General features: G+C 43.8%; 1 protein-coding gene across 4 annotated transcripts in view; it reads right to left on the minus strand.

Moving 5' to 3' along the window:
- Nucleotides 1-22,730, minus strand: part of Lekr1 (leucine, glutamate and lysine rich 1) — a 164,522-nt gene that overhangs the window by 10,108 nt on the left and 131,684 nt on the right. For all 4 annotated transcript variants that reach the window (XM_085682469.2, XM_087899464.1, XM_085682470.2 and 1 more), the window contains 2 exons: nucleotides 13,775-13,939; nucleotides 10,331-10,630 (listed from right to left, as the gene is read on the minus strand). In XM_085682469.2, coding sequence (XP_085538595.2) covers nucleotides 10,331-10,630; nucleotides 13,775-13,939 — 465 coding nt within the window. The remainder of the gene's footprint in view (nucleotides 1-10,330; nucleotides 10,631-13,774; nucleotides 13,940-22,730) is intronic.

Consider the following 22,730-nt stretch of genomic DNA (forward strand, 5'->3'; position numbering starts at 1 on the left):
GAATGTCGGGGTCAAAGGTCCTCATTTATACTTATATTACATACACACATGATCCCCACTCATGTACGTTTTTGAAGGTGTTGGTCAATTATTCGCTTCTGCTGGTTTTTAGTTTTTAGAGCAATTGAAAACTACTGGCATGTAGGCTTTGTCATCTGGCTCTCATTAGCTCCACCTGAACACTAGCTGGAAGTTGGGGCCGGGAAATATTAAGCTGCTTACGAGGAAGATTAATAAGATGCTGTGTTAGGGCCATCACATTTCCTGCTCTTGATATATTTACCAAAAATTTTTTTGAAAAAGGACACAGAAGTGAAGGTTGGTTACATAACTCACAGAGAGCCACTCCGCCTGGGAAAGTGGAGCCCAGCCACCTTCTAGCCCTGTGCCTGTGTGAGGAGTCTATTGTATTATGGCAAGCGTACACATGCCATTTCATGTCGAGGATGTAAAGGTACTGAAAACTGGGACATTTCCATCCGATTTTCTCAAGAATTCTAAACTCCATTGATCTAACCTTTCTTTCAAAAGGAAAGCGTGCACGGCATTATTTATCTATTTACAGTATTTATCTAGATATACAGTGCTATCTATCTATATGCATCACGTATCTATATATACAGTAAGCTGGCAAACGTGTAGAAGTAACTAAATTTAAATGGGTTTCAATGAACTAGTATAAAATACTCCTGCTTAACAAAGTCATAAGTGTCAATTTTTTTGAAGCATGGAAAACTATGGATAGCAACGAGGACCTGGGCAAACAAGCCAGCGGCACAAAGGACAGGCCCAGCATCACGAAAAGATAAAATGACGAGGTGATGAGAGGAGATCGCGTTAAAGAGAAATAAAACTCAACCGATCCACTGAACGTGACTCTGAGTCTCCAGGAAAGTCACACTCTACAGAAGACACACCCAGGGCAGGTCCCTTCAAAACTGGCTTCAGGCAAGTGACTGCGGGGAAGGAAAGGGTAGAGTGAATGGAAAGCCGTCCCCAAGAGCAGGTGCGCATGGAGGGTGGTGACAGCAGGCTCCAGGCTGTGCCCTCCAGCCAAGGAGGGCTGAACCAGCCTTCGGGTTATCAGATTGCACCCTCCAACTCCTGCTGGACATACTCCAGCAGAGAAAGATCAGTGGGTGGGGGCAGGGAGAGGGCAGCGGAGTGTCTGGAGTGTCTTGGTGTGAGGCCAGCCCTCGGCAACTCATGCCACAAGGTTATTAGCCTTCGGAACAAAGGATTAATTCTCTTCCTATTATTTCCCAAGCCAGGAGGACCTCTGAACTGAAAACAGGATCCACAGTTGGGAATTTCATCTGGGCCCAAACCACTGTGATTTCTTCGGCAGATATCCTAATACCCTCGTTTTCTCTGCTGCCGTCACAACTACTCCCCTTAAACTAACACCACAACACAGCTTTGTCCACGGGTAGGTTAGGGGTTATAATTTACTCAGTCATGGTGTACACTAAGGAAACAGACATTAGGAAGTTGCTGTTTCAGGAGTGGGGTGGGCCGGCACGATGACGGACATGTGGATATAGTCGGAGTCAGTAGCCATTAGCGGAAAACTCCATCATATACCAAAAGGAGCCCGACCTGTGGTTGGCTATACTGTTTTCAGCAATTAGGCAAGAAGTGTGGGCTGTGCAGACTCTTTTTATTTGCTTGCTTTGTTTTGGGGATGGCGTCTCACTATGCATTTCTAGCTGACCTGGAACTCGCTGACCTCTGACCAGGCTGGCCTCTGACTCTCAGAGATCCTCCTGCCTCTGCCTCCCAAGTGCTGGGACTAAAACGGTGTGCGCTAGTATGCCTGGCTGTAGCAGACTTTTAATATGCAGTTTTACTGAGGGACACGAAAAAAATGCAGAAGATAGAATATGCTTCACGGGGCTGAAAATTACAAGTAAACACGAAAACAATCAATGAAGCCACCATCCTCTACCTGTCCTAGATGGGATTATCTTGGGCCACACTTTACCATCACATGGTAAAGGAATATCACGTGGAAGTCAAAATGGAAATGGCAGGCATGCACCAAGTAAAGAAGGGGAAAGGGGGTTTCCAAGCAGAGGCAGCAGCAGGAGAGGCACAGCCAGGCATGGAACACGGCTGCTAGAAGCGTTGGCTTGTAAACGCAGAAGAGGCCAGCACCGAGGGAGGAGGCAAGCAAGTCAGATGAGGAGAACTTTGGCAACGTGTTATCACTGGAGTTTTACTTGGCTCTGAGAGGGCCAGCTGGTTCATGGGAAGAGCTTTCAAGCAGGGCACTGGCACAGTCACACTGGCACGAAAAGAAGCTCTCTATGCCAGCTTTGTGAACGATGTCGTGCGGGGAGGTGGGGACAAAGCTGGAGACAGAGAAGGGCAGGGGCTGGAAGTTTTCATGGAAGGCTAGTGTGACCTAAGGAGGGAAGAATTACTGTGCCACCGTTGGTGCTGGGCACTGTCTACAGCCTCCTCAAAACACTCAGATAAAGGTTGCTTCAGTTGGACTTAAAATAATCGATTGCTTAACTGTACTCCCACAGAGCAGGTTAGTAGAAAATTGAAAATGTAAATTAGTTCACCCTCTACTTAAACTTTCTAATATTAGAAGTGGCCAGTTCCCCACTTTTTGAAATATGAGAGCGGCTGGGTTATTTATTTATTTATTTGCTTATTTACTTTTACACCTAGAGACAACTGAGTGTTTTCAGTTCCAAACACAGAGAAGAAGCAAGGGAAGGCTTTGCTGAGTGACTTGATCATTCTGAAGGGGTGAGCTCCATTTGCGGGGCTTCAGAATCAGCTGTATTTGGCATAACTGGGGGCAGGGCGGGTAATGCCAGGAAAGAGGTCTTCGCTGAGGAACAGGCGCAGATGGCGCTGTTCGTGTTTTACACTAACGAGACCCTGACCAGTCACGAAATGACAGATGACGCAGTTTCTACCAACTCTAACCAGACAGAACCCAGGACGGCGGGTGCCCAGCCAGTTGGGGGGGGGGAGCACCTGAGACAACAAGGGGTTCTGTGAGAAAGGTGTGGGTATGAGTTAGCAAAGATGCGCGCAGCTGCCGCGCAGCTGTCTGTTCAGCCGCAAACACCGCAGAAAGACGGAAGCACCGCAGAAAGACGGAAGCACCGCAGAAAGACGGAAACACCGCAGAAAGACGGAAGCACCGCAGAAAGACGGAAACACCGCAGAAAGACAAAAGATGGCTTTTTGGTAAAACAGGAATGAGAAACTAAATAAAGTTTTAAGAACGAAGATGGAGTTTAGGCTGACTGCATTAAAATTATATACTCAGGCTTCCAAACACAATAAAACCAACTATCGAAGGTATATCAGAATAAAAGCTACAGAAATGACAAAATCCCTTAGAATAAGGCTCTTCAAGAACCAAGTGTTCAAGATGAGGGAGAAGAGGGAAAAGACACGTGGTATTCAGGATTCTCTCTTTTAAGTCAACAATCAAACTTTGATATCTTGCCACCACTAATGACGTACAACAAAGCAGTACCTCCATGTTTCTCTCAATTGTTACTCTCCCGACGGCTTCTCCCTCGCCACAAGCAGAGACGCCCATGTCTACCCGGCTCCTTGACCAAATCCTTGGGGTTCTCAGTCCACCTGTCCCTGCTTTCTGCCAGCCAGGCCTAAGCATGACCCTGAAGAGCTTTTACCCTTTGAAAGAGAAAACTGATGCTATAGTATGATGTGTCCTTTAGACTTGCGTTTCCCTGATGACTAAGGATGTTCACAATCTCCTTATACGTTTCTTGGTCATTTGAGACCCCTCTGTTGAGAATTTTCTGTTTAGCTTTGTACCCCATTTTTAAAATTGGATTTGTTGGTTTGTTGATATCTAGTTTCTTGAGTTATTCATATATTTTGGAGACCAGCCCTCTGTTGGATATGGGGTAGATGAATATCTTTTCCCATTCTGTAGGCTGACGTTTTATACTAATGGCCATGTCCTTTGCCTCACAGAACCTTTTCAGTTTCATGAGGTCTCATTTATTGAGTGTTGATCTCAGTGTTTATGCTATTGGTGACTGACCTAGGCACTCTGTATATATGCTACAACTGTGTAGCTTGGTCCTCTTGTGGGACTCCCAATAGTGGGCACAGGACTCTTGTACTGACTTTTGGGACCCTACTCCTCATATTGGGTCACCTCTTCCAGCCTTAATACATGGGGAGGTGCTTAGTCTTACTGCAACTTGATATGCCATGTTTTGTTGATATTCATGGGAGACCTGCCCTTTCCTAAAGAGAAATGGATAGGGGTTGGGTGGGGACAGAGGGAGGTGGAGAGGGAGGGATTGGAAGGAGAGAAGGGGAGGAAACTGAGACAGGATGTTAAATAAATAAAAAATATTTTTAATGGTATGTCAAGGTCGAGGATCACTTTGTGATAATTTACTAACTGACCTTGAGTTTAGTATTCTCCTACACAGAATTACCAGAGAGAAATATACCATTTTCTCTATATCAATTACATACACATTTGAAGTAAGTACACACTCCCAAACTAAGGAAATGCCCTTTGAAAATAAGCTATTTGTGCTCGCAAATGCTATGCATGCTTAAAATTCCATCTTACAGTTTACACAGGTCCATCATCACCAAAGTTTCACCAAACTTCTTACACTAATGGCTTTTTTTTCTAAAGCAGATTTGATACTTGGAAATAATTTTAGATATCAAAAGGTTTAAGTTCATCCATGATTCTAATATTTTAGAAAACTACAGAGTTCCCTACATAGTTCTTCCTGCAATACTACCACTGTGCTAATAGCTTGGAGACAAATTCCCCTCGCCTCTTCCCCGCAGGGTCCTGAGGCTGCAGCACACAGCAGTGACTTGTACTTTCTTTTCTGTTTTTTTTTTTTTTTTTTAGCAAAAGCAAAGACAGGATGCCAAAGCGAACACCTAACAAATAAAAACAGGTGCATGGGTGCAAATACAGATCAATATTGCACAATTTTGATTCTTGAATATTCTGAGAAGGAAACCACTGCACATCAATACACGTGCTGACTAAAAATCTGGCTGGGCCAATTGTGTGTTCATTTGCTTCTGGTTGCTGTCCTTTATATTAGAGACAGTCCTAAAATATTATTCTGTGGTGTTCGGCTGTTTAGGTTTAAAAATGAGTTCCCTAAAGATACAAGTGAGTCTGCATAGGGCTCTTGGCTGGCACACTTCTGGGTAGGCAGACTGGACATGAATATAGTCTGTCTTGGATACCCCGATGGCCAGCAGACATGGCTCTTTTCTCGAGGTAGATAATTTCGTAAGAGAGGGTTCTTCTAGCTGCTTGGTTACTGACATACAAACCTGCTGTCTGCACTCTGGGAGCAGAGTTTGAGGTGGGGGCTGGGAGGGCTCCCATTTGCTATATCGACCTTCCCCACTGCTCATCCTCTGTCTCCTGCTTTGATTTCACATACGGTGTCTTTCTCATTCAGTTCAGAAAGAAAGAAAACCTCACGTCTCTTCCCAGGCAGACAGGCACTGATACTGGGGAACGGTGGCTCCTTTACTCCCAATCAGCCCTGTTTGGGCTCCACTCTCTGATCCTTCTTCAAAGGTGTTTTGTGTCCCCCTTTTCTCAGCCTCCCCTGTTGTATCCTGTAATTAGGTTTCTCTTTTGGGATCCCCTCACCCACAATGGGCACTAGGTTTCAATATCCATAATTTGTCAAATCCATAATCTCTTAGGTATTTACTTTCTATTTTCCAAAATTTTGTCTTTTTCATCAGGTGTCAGCTCTTCCCTTGTTTCTTATAATTTCATGGCAGTGCAGTGAAGTAAAGTGATGTGGGATTCCCCTCTGTATGCGCTGTATACTATTGGTATACAAAGAAGATGTTTTGGGCCTCTAGCAGGGCAGAATAGAGCAAGGCAGGAATTCCAAGCAGAGATAGAGGAGAAAGTAGGTGGAGTCAGTGAGACATCATGTAGCTGCCGAAGGAGACAGATGCTGGCCCTGGAACTTTGCCAGTAAAACATGAGCCTCGTGGTAAAATATAAAGTAATAGATATGGGTTAATTTAAGATGTAAGGACTATATAGAAATACACATAAGCTATTGACCAAATAGTGTTTTAATTAATACAGTTTCTGTGCGATTATTTTTGGGTCTGGGCGGCCGGGGAATTCTCCATGTTTAACAAAGAGCACTGTTTCCTAGTTTTGAATTTTTCTTTCAAGACAGGTTTTTCTCTGTGTAACAGTCCTAACTGTCCTGGAATTCACTTCCCTAGACCAGGCTGGCCTCGAACTCACTAAGATCCTCCTGCATCTGTCTCCAAAGAGCTAGAATTAAAGGCATGTGCCACCACCGCCTGGCCTATTTTTGAATATTTTTAAACTACCATTAGATGGGTTACAAGAACTACAGAATTTGAAAGTTCTGCCCCTCTTCTTGTCTTGAGCTCTGTCTTCCTGTGGATCTGCTTTTTAAAAATTATACTCTTCCTCTTGACTACAAGAGGCCCTTACACTGGGCCACACTGTGTGGATAGAACTCATGTGGAAGGCACATGAGGGGACCACTGGTACCCAAAATACATGACCTGTTTTACTTTGGCTTTAATAACCATATGCTACTCACTTACATCGTCTGCCGCTCTCTTGTTTGCTTCCCATGTTCCAGCTTTTTAGTGTGTGTCTTTTCCCCCAATAAGAACATTTTAGAGTCTTGTTCAAATGTGCATTGCAGTAGCTTTGTTTTCCACTCCCTGGGGGGAGGGGCACGTTTACCCACCTTCTCCCAGCCCTGCTCACGACATTGTTGTCGCTTGCCCAGGCTCAGGGGCCTCAGCCTCCTTCTTACCCTTTCTATAGTTAAAAACAAATTCCACTCACTCCTTGACCTCTCGAAAGAGAACAGGACTTTCTTCCCCTTAATTAACTTCCTTAGGAGAACACTAATTTATCTCCATTCTAATGGGAGCTTTTCCTCCACGAAATCACAGCTTAAAATTCTCCAGACTCCGAGGAACTTAAAGTGTTTACAGAGCATGGCTAGAAACACACAGGGCTCTTCATCTTATATGACTTTATTTCCACTCACATTTTTTTCTGCTCACAAATCCTATCACTTCCATTGGCTCATTTCCCGTTTTATAAGCATATTCTGGACATTGGCATGTTTAGCCAGAGAAACAGCCTTGGTAGTTATTTACTTAGACTTCAGTTCTCACTAACCTGAGGTGATATTTTGATAACTTCTGATGGAAAAACCTAGTCTACTTGACCCTTCTGTGAGAGATATTGCCCCCACACATAAAAATTTTTCACTAACTTTATTTTATGAACCATACTTTCTCCCCTCTAGTAATGATTTATTACTATTTACATACTAACCTTTCAGAAGCCAATATTTTGTTTCATTTTTAAATATTTTATTTTAGGTGTACGTGTGTGTGCTTGAATGTATGTTTGTGCACTGTATGTGTATAGGCGTCCTCGGAGGTCGAAAGTAGGTGTCTTGCACACACCTGTGACTATAGCTCTGTGGGTGGCAGAGGCAGGAGGAAGGCTGGGGCTTGTTGGTCTAACTGAGAAACTGAGAGCCCCAGATTCAGGGAGAGATTCTGTCTCGGATCAGCCAAGAATGACAGAGAAGGTCACCTGACAGTCCCTTCTGAGCTCCAGGGATGAGCACGGTTTTACACACCAGCACCTATGTGCCAATACTCACACACACACACACACACACACACACACACACACACACACACACACACAAATGAACACATCTTTCAAAAAGAAAAGAGACAATGAAGTCTTACAGTTTGAAGTCAGTGGCTTTGGGGGTAATTTGTCAGGTCGTGATAAATTATAGGCATTCAATGTAGGGTGTCTCTGTCCTTCAGTCTAAGGTTTTCATATGAAAAAGTTCTGTTTAGGTCATTCTTTAGTCTGGGTGCTAATTCAAGTACTCTCTCAAGGCTTTCTTTACCACTTGTTGGAAGGCAGGAAATAGCAGTTACCATTTTGTTCCTAATTATTCTGCTACTTCTCCAGCATAGTACCTGGCATCTACAGAGATGATAACTTCCTTTTCTTTTCTTTTACATTTGACCTTTTCCTTTTTCTGTTTGTGCCTTGGTTGAGTCACTTCTTATCTGGGATCCAGACTGGCTAGTCCAGTGATATGGCCTTTCTCTCCCTTAGCACCCTTCCCTCCACAGAGATGCTAATATGGACCCGCTAGAATGGACGCTCTTTCCTCAGTTTCTCTAGTGTGTTCCTCTTCTGACTGGACTGAGCTGCTGTCCTTCTACATGCGACCTTCACCAGACTCTACAGCGATCCCTTCCTCCCCCAGTTCAGGCCTGTTTGTATGTATTGTGTTGGTGTTTTATGTTTATTGCTTTACTTTTGTTCATTTTTAAGGTAAGAGCAAGCGATGGGGACTAGAGTACTGCTGTGGGACAATAGTTTGTACGCTGTCATTGTATTTTAATAAAATGTTGATTGGCCAGTAGCCAGGCAGGAAGTATAGGTGGGACAACCAGGTAGGAGGTAGAGGCGGGTCAATGAAAACAGGAGAATTCTGGGAAGGAGGAAGCTCATTCCTCTGCAGTCCTGACCAGTCACAGAAGAAGCAAGATGTGACTGCATCACCAAATAAGGTACTGAGCCACGTGGCTAACATAGACAAGAATAATGGGCTAATATAAATTATAAGAGTTACTAAAAAGTCTGGGTCACTAGGCCTATCAGTTTATAACTAATGTAGATCTCTGTGTATTTCTTTGGTGCTGAACGGCTATAGGACTGGGTTGAACAGAAAACCTCGGTCAAGAAGGTACTGAGGGCTAAGCCCGAGGTTACCCTGGAATCCACAAGCAGACTCGCTCCTGGAAGAGTGGTTCTTTCTGGAAAAGGAACTTTTGTGCCACAGAGATTCAGATTTGAATCTCGGCTCCCTCGCCGTGTGAGCCTGTATAACTACCCAGGCTTGTGGGCTCCTCATGTGTGACATATAAGTAACAGCTACTTTATAGTGGGCAGGGCTCTCATCCAACAGTTTATCCAGTCCCTATTTCAGCGTTATGATTCTTTATAACAGGCTCATTTCATATCTATTTATTCATATTTATAAGGATGGCAGAAGCTTTCAGTTTTGGTTGGCAATTTAAAAATAGCAAGAAAATGGTGTTTGCTGCTGACATCTCATATTATTGCTAGCGCTTTCCATTCACTTTTTTATTAAGATGCCAACAAAAATCTTACTTCTCACTAGCATTCAAAACTGTCCATTTGTCTTTATATGCTATATTGTTATACATGGGATCAAATATTAAATTAATTGCTACACTATTTCTAAACTGTTTAGTAGTTCATAAATAAGCAAGAGAAAAAATTTCTCAATAAAAATGAATCTACTTCAGTTGTAAAAACACTGCTGAAATAGCTGTGTACACATAAGACAGAAGACTCAAGCAAGGAAGCTGCATAGAAGGGCGGGCTGGCAGAGCTATAAACCATGAAAGTCAAATTATCTCTACAGTGCCTGGATTTCCTTTTTAACATAAGCAGCATGTGCTCGGAAAATTACTTGGACAAAATTTAATGTTAAAGCAAGTGAGATGTAATCTGTAAAGATTTCTAGACTTGGAGCTTTTAGGAGATCACTGGCAACACAGAACTGATTCACAGAAAGGGCTCAAGCCATAACGGGACAGCTGTGTCACACCCTGCCCCCCGGCTCGCAGAACCTGGCGGAAGAGGGAGCGGAGTCTAAGAAGCAGGACTGAGGTTTCTCGCTAACGTGACAAGACCCTTGTACTTAGGGACTCAGAGGCTGCAGCTGCCTGTACAAGACTCCCACGGGATCGAGCCAGTCAGCACTCCAGTATGGATGGGGGAGGGGGTGAGCCTCCCACTCCTAGCTGAGAAGCTATGTTGAAGGCTATGGCTGCTAGGGGAAAGAGAGTCAGTTTTCTCTAGGGGTGTGGCCCCGGGTAGATGGACTGTGTCCCAGCGATGGCTGCACACCCACGTGTATATGGGCAGCACTAGCTGGACTGTTATTTAAAGAAAACAACAAACATCAAGTTGGGAAGAGGACATGGGGGGTCAGTGAGTGGAAAGAAGGGGAGGATGGATGTGTATGACCACGACTAGCAATACGCTGTACGCATGCATAATTTTCTCAAAGAGTAAAGGATGTGTAAACATAAGAGAACTATCTATCCCACAGAGGCTACGGGGTGCCATGGACCCAGGCTGTGACTCTTTCCTTGGCGTCAAGCTGCCGGTCACACTTGTGTCTGTTTGTCTGCTGTCTAAAGGGCCGCGGGGTCACCTGCTTCCTACCTCCTCCTGGGACTGGCTGAACTGCTGCAGCAGCTGCGTTTGGGCCAGCATTACTCTTTCCAGTTCGTCTGACTTCTGCTTCATTTCCTTCTTCAGGTCTTCTGAAACTGCGTCATCGCAGCTGGCTTCCTGCTTCAAGCGATGCTCGAATTCTGCAACCAGACGTTTCAGGTCTTCGATCTCTTTCCTCTTTGACTCGGATTCTTCAGTATATCGTGCGTGGGATTCGTGGAGCTTTTCTTGGAGAGAGGCCACCTCGAGCCTCAGGTCTCTTGTAGCGCCTGCGATTAAGTCAGCTATCTGTAAGATAAATCGCATGTTAGTTTACAGGCAACTGTTTCCAGGGAATGGCAGAGTTCTTGCTCTTGTTGCGAAGTTTCTTCTGATAAACCAGGGTGCTTTTCGACCCGATGAAAGCAAATCCTACAACACAGGGGCCTTCAGATATTTTTAAAGTCAACACAGACTTTTATTTATTTTTTCTAAACTGGTATCCCATTGACTACTTGGGCACCCTTGGAAATACTTAAATCTCTGTGACTGTATCGAGCTGCCAAAGGTAATTCGATTTTCCACAAACAGATGGGAGAGGGCTTGGCTGGATGCGGGGGGCCTCCAAGTGTCTGCCTGATGTTTGGAGACACAATGAGAAAGCCACCGCTGTACTCCTCTCAGATCAAAACAGCAAGTTTGCCTTGACGTACTTTCCCCCTATATATTGGTGTACCCCAAACACTAGCTCTGTCTTCTACAGCGGCATCCCACCCCATCCCCACTTCTCGGATCACCGATATTCTGGATTGTTCTATAGTGGGGTAACAGTAAAGGTTTTTAAAAAATTCCCCTGGTTAGATCTGTATCTAATTTCAACGGTGAAATCCCTTTGTTGCTCCTGCTGATCTGCCACCAGAGGACAAGCAGGGACGAGCCACGCTTGGCAGGCTCTGGAGAGCCAGGCCTGGCTACAGAGCAAGTCAACCAAAATGACTGAAGAAGTGTTAAATCTGAGTGACCTGAACTGAAGGCTAAGTAGCCACTAAGCCGGTCATTACAGCGTTCTGGAGAACAGCAGGACAGGGCGCAAATGTGCTGCTCCTCACACAAGAACACTGGACAACCCAGGGAACCTTCCGCCCAAAGCACGCAGTCTGCAGAAGGGAAAAGACTTCTTTCTCCTTGAAAAACAGAACGTTGAGCTTGGTGGCTCACTCGTAAGTTCCAGCCAAGGCAAGAGAATCACTGGGACTCTGTGGCCAGCTGGGTCCTTCATGGTGAGTTCTAGAACAGTGTGAGTTACTGTCTTAAAAAACCAAAAGCAAGCAAACAAAACCCCAAAACAACAGCCAGCAAACAACAGAAGAGCAGGCGTGCCAACCACGTTGTAAGTCCTCTACTTCTGGTCCAGTAGGAAACCAGCCACGGGGATTCTGGAAACATCACAGACACGAGTTTCCAGAGCTCTGGGGACCGCTGTTGAAGAACAGTATGTATGAAAAATTAGTTTCAAATGTCCAATTTACATAAGGAATAACTGCTGGAAGAAATCTCTTCACCACCATGAGTCACTTCAGGAACTAATATTCTACTATTTTTCAATTAATTCAGAAGAAGGTCACCGTTAGGTCTGAACAGTGGTCCCTCCCTCCGGGCAGAGATGACAAAGAGCAGCAAGCTGTCCGGTGACAGGGGTTTTCAGAGCCACAAATAGGTCTGGATTTAAAAAAGGGGGGGGGGACACAACGTTTCAAAATCAGATTTCTCTGATAACATTTGAATTTCAACTTCTCTTAAGTAACGGTGCCATCTTGTTTACATCCCTCTGCCCATGGGACCCCAAGCGACTCAGGGCGACTGCAGACATGAGGCGGAGGGAGGAAGGAGATGGCCTCCGTGGAGCCCTTGGTGCCAGAAGCTTCGCAGCAAGATGTGTGGACCTGGCTAGGACAGGCTACACCATCAGGGGAGCGGAGGCACCAAGCTCCTGGCACATGCATCATGGTTTTAATAGGAATTCATTAAAAAAAAAAATCAGATTCAAAGACGAAATCCTCAAGAATTTCAAGCCAGTAGCATCTGCAGGGCATTCTGAGCGGGGCCAGGCACTACTGTGTCATGCGCTCTCGTAGCTGGCCTCCTGCCCTCTGTGAACCCCACAACGGCTCCACATACGTCTTCACACAAATACAGAGCCTCTTAGGCTGTTGGTGCTTACTTAACATGAATTCTTAAATTTTTTTTTGCAATTTATTTATCTTATGTGTATGAGTGTTTGGCTTGCATGTATGTCTGTGTGCCATGTGCATACTAAGGCCAGAAGAGAGGGTTAAAGCCTGGGGAATGGGAGTTAAGGGAGGGTGTGAGCCGTCACGCAGGTGCCTGGATTTGGATGGGAGTCACCTGCAAGACAAAGTGCTCTTAACGCACAGCTTTCTCTCTAGCCCTGACTTGGATTTAAAATACAAATTCAAAATTATATTTTAGAGACATTTATCTATTTGTGTGTGTGTGTGTGTGTGTGTGCCCGTGTGTGTGCATGTATGTGCGTGTGTGCATGCATGCGTGTGTGCACGTATGTGGCAGTAAGAGGAGATCATTTCAGAGCTGGTTCCTTACTTCCACCATGTGAGTTCCTGGGGGTTGAATTCACTTTTTTAGGCATGGTGACAAGTGACCTGGCCTGCTAAGCCATCGAGGACCTCTAATATGGATTCTTAACGCGCTTTGTCAGTTTTACACTGACTTTTGGTTCATTCTCTTGCCAGCTGCCTCTCTCTCCCTCTTTTCCTCCCCTGCTTTTCTTCCCTCCCTTCACTTAAGTCCTACGAAAGCAGGAACAACTTGCACAACTTGGTGGTATACGGCTGTAATCCCAACCCTTGGGAGGCTGCGGTAGGAGGATGTCTCCTAATTAAGTAAAATCAACAACTAACTGATAAAGGGCACTTCAGCAGGCTCATTACTTTTATGGTATTTTTCCTCATCCAAAAATGGATTAATAAAATCAATAAATTTTATTAATTAATAAATTAAATATCCATAAAAATTAAGTTACTTAATATTATAATTAATTAATATTAAAACATCTCTATTAATAAATGAAATTTAAAGACCTCTAGATAAGAAGACTAAATCCTAGGAAGGACATTTTTAATCGTGTAAAGTACTTTACTATCTTGGCTATTAGACCAGGAGTCAAGCTAGTCATTAGTTATGTGGTGTTGTCAGTTTTAAGCGGAAGTTGTCAGTAGAAAGCCAATGCATACAGAGCTGGGCTGTGTGCTTTTGTAATTTACCTCCAGTATCTTTTCTGAACCACTTGTCTGTGTGGGCAGAACGAAGATACGGCAACCATGAACGCACTATCAAGCTATAGAAAGGAAGGCATGCCTGAGGGGAACACGAGGTTTGTGTCCCCGGACTGTGACACAGACAGTGGTGACAGACCTTCTTCTGCAGGTCCTCTTGTTCTTGCTGATACTTCCGGACTACTTCCTGGTGCTTTTCTTTTTCGATGTCAAGTTCCAGCTTCGCTTCTTCCTTAAAGAGAAGAGCTTGCTCTTGGAACTCCATGAGATGCCGGGTTCTTTCTTTGGTGAGCTCAGCTTCAATCTGGAAACAGCGTATGAAAACACACAAAGCCACTTTACCTTGAAATAAGCACATTCAATGCATTTTCAGACTGTAATTTTTGAAAGAGCCAAACATCAAGTTTGTAATTACAGTATTCTAAAATTTCTAGTATTACAAATGCTAGCATAGAAGTTAGCCCCTCAAAGTTGACCTTGGGCTAAATATTCTAGTAACAAAAACCTGGAAATGTCGTAGAGGTGACAGTTTTTAGAGCGACAAAGAGCAGAGTCACGTATACTTAAGATGACTAAAAGCTTAATCATTGATACTGCTAGCTCCATCCTCATCAGGGGGCGTGGGAAAACAAACCAAAGCAAATGCCCTCTACCCCCATATTGAGGTTGGACTACATTCAGCTGAAAAAGGAACAAACGCTGATGTCTCAGTGGAGGTTGCAGTGGGGTATGGTGTCACAGACTGTCATTTTAATGTGACTGAGGCCAGAGGAATGAGGAGGAAACCAACACTCATGTCCCCATCCACATGGAGGCTCAGACAGAATCTCAATGCTGGAAGGGACTTTAGAAACCCCTGGTTCAGTCTCTCATGCTTCTGTGGAAAAAAAAAAAACACGTAAGGTCTTTGGTTTGGGATGGAACTGAGCCTCGGTCCTGGCTCTGACACTTGCTAGCTGTGTGATCATATGTTTGTGAGCATAACCTCTCCTGGTGGAGGTATAACCAGTTCCTGTGGGAGCCTTTGTGGGGATTAAGTGAGGCAAAGCATCTGTGGAGGGCTGTAGCATGGGCAAGAATTCAACAGGCGGTGCGCTTCGCCTCCACGTGCCAGGACCGCCGTCTACCACGGATCTGACCTCGAAGGACGTTCCGCGGGGCCTCGCGCCTCATGAAACCATAACTCACTCCTTCCCCAGCAGGAGTTTCCATTTCAGACATCGCGAAGCATTCAGCAGTTTTTCCTGTAGGTGAGCCAGCGTCTTCCTCAATGTGGCTTTTAACTACTGGCTTTGGCTCTGCCTACTAGACAGAGCAAGGGGTGAGGCACCTGTGAGTAAGAGCTCCCCACTGCGGACTTCATCTCCTGAGATCAGAGGTGAGATCCCAGCGACAGGCCAGCTCCAGGTACGCACTGTGTCATTCTATGGGGCGTGGTGAATGCCAGGATCCCCGGGAAGAGACAGCCAAGCCTGACTGCTTCGGACTGTTTGATTCTAGACATTCAGAGAAGGGATGAGGTCTGTCTTAATTTCTCAAGGAATCCAGGACGCAGAAAGTCTGTAAAGTGAATTAAGAGACCAGCTCCAGGGTTAGCAGGATTTTCTGCCTAGAGGACAGGACTGCTCAATGGCAAAGTGTAGACAAAACACGAGGAGATATCCCGGCTGGCTCGCTCAAAATACATTCCTACATTGTTTGGGGAAGGGTGATTGGTGACCTTGAAGGGACGTCACAGGACTGTTGAGAGGGGAAAGAACACTTCTCTGAAGGTCAGCCCATGACCTCCTGCCTCTAGGAGGACAACTCACAGATGAATGCGTGGTGCACGAGTCTGGACAACACCCTGAAGCCTATTTCTCCCTTGTTTTCCTTACATGTGGACACAGCGCCAGCATTGTCCCAGCTATCCCCTTCTCTCCACAGCAAACCAAAGATGCCTTTACCCCATTTTGCTACATCTGTCTTTCTGCTATTCTACTTCTGACAAAGGCCCCTCTGGCCTTTCCGCAGTCCGTGTCACGTGTGACACAGTTCTTCACGAAACATAGCTTCATTTATTCTCTTAGTGGCTTCTCAATGCATCAGTTAAAAAAGAGCCAAAACTCCTCATAAGAACGTTTTTACTAGGCCATGCCCAGCCTGCAGGACATCTTTGTGTGGACTGCCGAGAACCCCTTTCTTTAGATGAAAACAGGTCACACCAGGTGTATGCTTGGTAAGAACAGCACAGGCTGGATTCCAATCCGCTTTTCTCGTGATCAAAACTTTGTGCCGGATGCAGTCTGAACTCTATACATGGCACCTTTTGGCTTCCACTACCTTCCGCATCTGGCTACTGTGCTTCAGCAAAACTGGAGTGGGTAAATCAAGAACACACTGAAGGAAGAAACTCTGCCCAAAAGATTTGGAAAGTCAAAGGCAGAACCTTAAGTGTTAATCCTTTATAAATTGCAGACACTACTTTTTTAAAAGCAACTTGATTTTTTTTTCAACATTTTTCTTTTCTTTCTTTCTCCCCCTTCCCCCTTCCCATTCTTCTCTCTTCTCTCTTTGCACTGGAGCTGGGGTTGACTCTAGGGCTGACTACATATGAACTGGAAAGAGCTCTACCACTAAACTATAGCTTCAGGGCCTTAAACATAAACAGTTTTGGAGCACTTTGGGACAAAATGTTTACCAAGGTGCTAAAGTATCAAGTGTAAAACTGGAAAAAACCTGTAATTATTTCAGGACAGACTATACCTTTTAAAATGGGGGATGATTACTCAATATTGGAGAATAATTAGGCACATAAAGTAGGAGGGACAGGATAAACTATACATCAGATGACAGAGGACTTTGGAAGAACTTTTTATAAAAGTAATTTCCTTCATTTTGTTTATAGAGAAGAGGTCACTTAGGAGCGAGATCAGTTGGGTCCCTTGATGGAGATGAAACAAAGAGCAAAGTTTAGAAGGAAAAGGGGATGCTTTGAGTGAGCACAAGTGAGATCCTCTCCCCTTTGGACTATTGCAGGAAAAGGAGGAAGAAAAAGAACGGACCGAATGGGAAGCGGGCAAGAGAAGCCCTGCAGGCAGACAGGAGCAGAGGGACTGGCCGTTACCAGGTGGCACAAGTTAAGACAAGTAAAATGAAACACTGCAGGGACGCTGCGACAGGTGTCCCCACGGCACAAAGCCACCGAGTCCTTCGTGATCTGCCTCAGTCAGAACGAAACGACAAGTCTATGGCCACAGCAATTTACTTAACTGCATTCCTTACCATTGAGAAGAGGAATTCAGGCCAAGTGTGTGGCTATGTTTTTATACAGACTGTTAAGTGGCTTAGATGGCAAGGCAAGTTTCATGCAATATAAATTATTCTTCTGATGATGTTCAGATACAGCACAAATTATTTTACATGCAATAACTCAGTTATTTTAGAAATCATGGGCGGAAAGATTTCTAAAAATGAACAAAAGCATTATGCAAGTTCAAAAATGACACCAAGTAAAACCTATGTACAAAGCATAGGGTTTAGTTTTTTTTTCTGTTCATCTGTGTCCTCTTCTGGTCCAACCCACATCCTTGAAGGCTTCCTGCTGACTCCAGAGCACCCGAGAAACTGCTTCCGGCCTACCTTTAATGTTTGCACTGAAGCACAGCCCTAGTATCTCACGCACTCTGTAGCTAATACGGATGAACAAAGTGCTGTCTTTTCACTACTTTCAAAGTGAAATTTTTGTTGCTGACTTTGTTATTCTTTGTTGTCCGTGGAGACAATTCCCAGGTGATAACATCGCTGCCTGGTATCCAACAATGTCCAACATCTTCCAAATCAATTTTAGATGCCAAACCAGGAGCCAGACCAGTCAATTCTGTTTGACAGTGCACAGACCACTTGTGAGAATAGATCTCCTGAAAAGAAAGTGCTGTGCTGTTTTCCAGACAGAAAGATGAAATACTGTTGAAACCATTATTCCCCATCATTTAGACTGAGAAGGAGGCTGAGAGAAAAACACAGGGACCATAGGGATATGAGTTGCCATAATGAAACTCACTGTTTTGTGCCCTAATAAAAATTGATAAAAGGAGAAAAGCAAATGAAGCAGCTTCACAGAGGCTAAGCAACACACCAAAGATCGGCACGGGCACAGGTGGGCATGCCCCTGTTTCGGGACTCTACGGTTCCATGAGCTCTATTCTTTCATAAAACCTGCCTCCCCACATGCCTACAGAGCACAGTGGCTAACGGCCACAGATTCATTGTTTAGTTTCAAAATACTGCGATATTTCTGTTAATGACTTTGAACTTAATTCTGTCTTGGCCAGAGAAAATACTTTGCATGTCTCGAGCCCTTTCACAGTTTGTAACAGACTATAGTCCATTTTGGTAAAAGGTTCACATGCACATGAGAAGAATGTATGTAGCAATGGGCAGCAGAGAACGCTACAAACAATGCCATGCCAAGCTGGTTAATAGCTTTCTTCAGGGTAGCTTTTAAAGATAAATCAACATGCTATTTTCCATACTATTTATTCCTTCCAATGTTTTGGCTACTTTTCTATCTGTTATTAAGAGAAAGATACTGACTTCTAAACTGTGCATATTTTCCTCTTTGCAGTTCCACCAGGTTTGACTTTGTGTATTGATATGTATTGTAGATACAATTTTCTGTCTTTATAATTTGTATGTGCGACTGTGTACAGTGTATATGTGCATCCATGAGAACACATGCAGGAGTAAGACAAAGACATTGTGTATTGTGTCCTGCTTTATTGTCCTCCTGGATTTATTCCCTGGATGCAGCGCCTCTCACTGAGCTTGGAACTAGGCTTACAGCCAGCAAGTTTCAGCAAATGTCTATCTCTACGTCCTACAGCACCAGTGAGAGCCACGCCTGCCTTTCTACAAGGGTGCTGGAGACTTGAACTCATTTGAACACTTGGGATTATTATGACCTCTTATTGAAAGAACCCTTTTATCATTATGAAATGATTTTTATCCTGGCAATATCATTTACGGGGCTGGGGATCAAATCCGTGGTCTTGTTCTTTCTAGGTACATGTTCTATTACTGTTGAGCTGTAGTCCTAGGCTTCTGATTTCCATTTTAAAATAATTAATTTTTTAAAATTTAAGCACAAAAATCCCAAGATAGCTAAAACAATCCTGAATAATAACAGAACTTCAGGATGTAACACCATCCCCAATTTTAAGTTGCATTACAAAGCTATAGTAAAAAACAAACAAACAAACAAAAACCCCAGCATGGTATTGGCACAAAAACATACATGTCAATCAATGGAATAGAATTGAAAACTCAGATATAAATCCATACATCTATGGACACCAGAGTTTTGAAAGAAGCTTGTCTCATTTTGCACTGTTGTGAAGACACATGTCCACAGCAACTCTTATAAAGAGTTTCATTTCATTGGAGTGCCTGGCTTATAGTTTCAGAGGTTCAGCCCATTATGATCACAAAGGGGAGCATGGCAGCATGTGGGCAGATGTGATGCTGGAGCTGAGAGTGCTATGTCTTGTAGGCAGCAGGAAGTTAACTGACTGTCACACTAAGGGAAGCTTGAGCAACAGAGACCTCAAAACCCACCCCACAGTGACACACTTCCTCCAACAAGGCCACACCTCCTAAGAGTGCCACTCCCTGTGGGGGCCACTCCCTTTCAAACCACCACAAAGCTAGATACATGTACTGGGAAAGGACCAGCATCTTCAGCAAATGGTGCAGGTCTAACTGGGTAACTGCATGTAGAAGAATCCATACATATAGTATGTATAGGGTGCATACTTAACACCCTGCACAAAATTCAACTCCAAATGGATCAAAGACCTCAACATAAAACCAGATACACTGAACCTGATTAAAACAAAAAAAGTAGGGAATAGCCTTAAAATCACTGGCACAGAATAAGATTTTCTGAATAGAACACCATTAGCACAGGCACTAAGATCAATAATTAATAACTGGAACCCCATGAAACTGAGAAGCTTCTACATGACAAAGGACACTGTCATCCAGACAAACTGGCAGTCTCCAGAATCAGAGATGATTTTTACCAACTACACATCTAACAGAGGTTTAATATTCAAAATATATTAAAAAAAACTAAAAAAAACCTAGTTATCAAGAAAACAAGTAACCCAATTAAAACTAGGCCTAAACAGATCTAAACAGAATTCTCAACAGAGGAAACGCAAGTGCCTGAAAAATGTTTGGCATCCTTACTTGGCAGAGAAATGCAAATCAAAACTACTTTGAGAATCCACATTACACCTATCAGGATGGCTAAGATCAATAGAACAAGTGACAACCCATGCTGGCAAGGATGTGGAATAAAAGGAACAGTTCTCCAATTCTGGTGAGAGCGCAAACTTGTCAGCCACTATGGAAATCAGTGTGGGGGTTCCTCAGTAAGATGGGTTTTGATACACCTCAAGACCCAGCCATTACTCTTGGGCATATGTTCAAAGGATGCACCATCCTATCACAAGGACACTTGCTCAACCATGTGCATTGCTGCTGTATTCATAATAGCCAGAAATCCAAAACAACCTAGATATCTCTTAACCGAAGAACAGATAAAGAAAATGTGATACAGTCACACAATGGAGTGTTACTCAGTCATTAAAAAAATGAAATTTGCAGGAAAATAGATGGAACTAGGAAAAATAATCCTGAGTTAGGTATCCCAGATCCAGGAAGGTAAATATGGCACGTGTTCACTTATATTTGGCAATTAGCTGTTAAGTCAGTAACCAAGCTATAATCTGTAGAACAGAGTTTAGGTCTGGAGGTAGGGGCTAGTGGGGAAAAACAGATCTCATTTGGAAGAGGAAATAGGATTGTTATGGATGGATATGGAGAGGGCTGGATTGGGGAGGGAGAGGAAAGGGGAGCAAGGGAGGGAATATAAGGAGAGACAGCTACAATTAAGGGGCACTGTGGAAACTTCCTAAAATATAAACAGATAGGAAGGTGATCTAACTTTAATAACCAATGGGGGAGATGGAGCCCCAACTAGCCATCTCTTGTCACAAATGAAGCCTCCAGCTCCAGGATTAGGTTATATCTAGTTGGGTTGTGAGGCAAAGGGATCCCATGGGAACCCCCAAACAACTCAGTCTGTTGCCAAGACTATAGGTGCTCTCCAGAAACTGATGGCCGGGCCCCACTGTTGAAGACAACAGCCAGACATTCATTATGCAGAGAATGAGGGACCTTGGAACCCTCAGCCCTAAATGGGATGCTGCTATTAAATCTCTCCCCTCAGGGCTTAGGGAACCCTGAGAAAGATGAGGTGGAAAGAGAAGAGCCAGAGCGGGTGGAGGACACCAGGAAAACAAGGCCCTCTAAATCACACGTGAACTCACAGAGACAGAGGCCACAAGTGCAGGGTCTGAACAGGTCTGCAGCGGGTCCTCTGCATACACACATCATATGGCCTCCCCCTTAGTGTTTTTAGGGGATTCCTGAATGTGCCAACAGGCAGGTCTCTGATTCTTGTGCCTTCTCTTGGGGTCTCTTCCTTCAGTTTGTTTGTTTTGTCCAATTCCAAAGTGTTAGTATTGTTCCATATCATATCATATTGTACCATATCATAATATATTATAATCCCTTAGAGCCTGTTTGTTTTTTAATGAGAGAGACAGAAAGGGAATGGATTCAGATGGGTGGTAGGGAGGAACTGGGAGGAGTAGAGGGAACAGAAACTACAATCAGGATGTAACTGATTGCAACTATGTAAGAAAATACTCTAAACTTTATTCTACTTTTAGTTACGTGTGTGTGTGTGTGTGTGTGTGTGTGTGTGTGAGTGTGTGTGTGTGTGTGTACATAAGCACAGGGGCCTGCGGAGGCCAGAGACGTCAGATGCCCTGCAGCTGGAGAACCAGCCCAACATCTGTGATGGCCGCGAGCAGTCCAGCATCTGTGGGTCCTCCACAAGAGTGCTGCTTACTCTGAATCTCTCCCCATCGCTCGACCCTCCTGATTTGTTTTTTTTTTTAAAGGAAAATTTATCACTTGTTTTGAGAGATTGGATTATAATGTCCTTTAGTGTCTTTGCTTTCTTGTGCTTGTGGTCTGGTGAGCTTGGCCAATCTACTTAAGTTTAATTCATCAACATTTTGCCATCATTTATTCGGACACTTCTGTCTCCCCTCCTCTTCTCTGATCTTCAGGAATCCTAACTGCAGATGTCATAGCACACGCATGGTCTGCTTTCATGTTTTGAGACTTTAAGAGAAAATCTCGTTTTCATGTAAAAGCTTTTCTATTTGCTGTGTTTTAAGGTGGACTGGGCCTTTCCTGTGGGTGTCTAATTTCCCATTGGTTCAGTGTACTCTTGTCTGTATTGCATTTTTCTATCTACATCTTGTTTATAGCTTGCGTGACTAAACTTAACACGATGGAAATTTCCTTTATTTCTCAGCGTGTGGCAAGCACTCACGGCAACTGTTTTATCTTCTAATCTTAACATCCGTATCTTTCTGAATCATTTGAAATATTTATTTTTTATTTTATGGGCATGAGTGTTGTGCCTGAACATATGTCTGTGCATCATGTATGTGCAGTGCCCATAGATTTAAGAAGAGGGCATCAGATCCTTTGGTACTGGAGTTACAGATACCAAGTGGTTGCCAGGGACTGAAGCTGGGTCCTCCGGGAGACTGGGGCAAGTCACAGGCCCCTTTGGGTCAGTTTCTATTCATTGATTTTTCTTTTCATTATGAGTTCTATTCTTCTAGTTATTTCTGTGTGTGGAAATGATCAATAAGACTTTGGACACACCAAGATAGGATAGATATGGAGTATTTTCTGTGAATTTGTCAAATACAAATGGACTAAATATTGTTGATGTATTTATTGTCTGTATATATTATATAATGTCATTGTACTTATTACACATAGTTTTCTTATGTTAGTTGTAGACTTCTTTAATTTTAGACAAAAAGGGGGAAATGTAGTGATATTTCACTTGTATTTTAATAAATAAGCAGACAGCAGACATCGTGAATGTTACCTTAGTAGGAGCAATGTTTGGGATCTGTTTGTCTCCCAGAATCTGGGTATGTTGGTATTTCTATAGT

Source organism: Myodes glareolus, chromosome 20 (assembly GCF_982192425.1).
Source record: "Myodes glareolus chromosome 20, mMyoGla1.1, whole genome shotgun sequence".
Classification (NCBI taxonomy): domain Eukaryota; kingdom Metazoa; phylum Chordata; class Mammalia; order Rodentia; family Cricetidae; genus Myodes; species Myodes glareolus.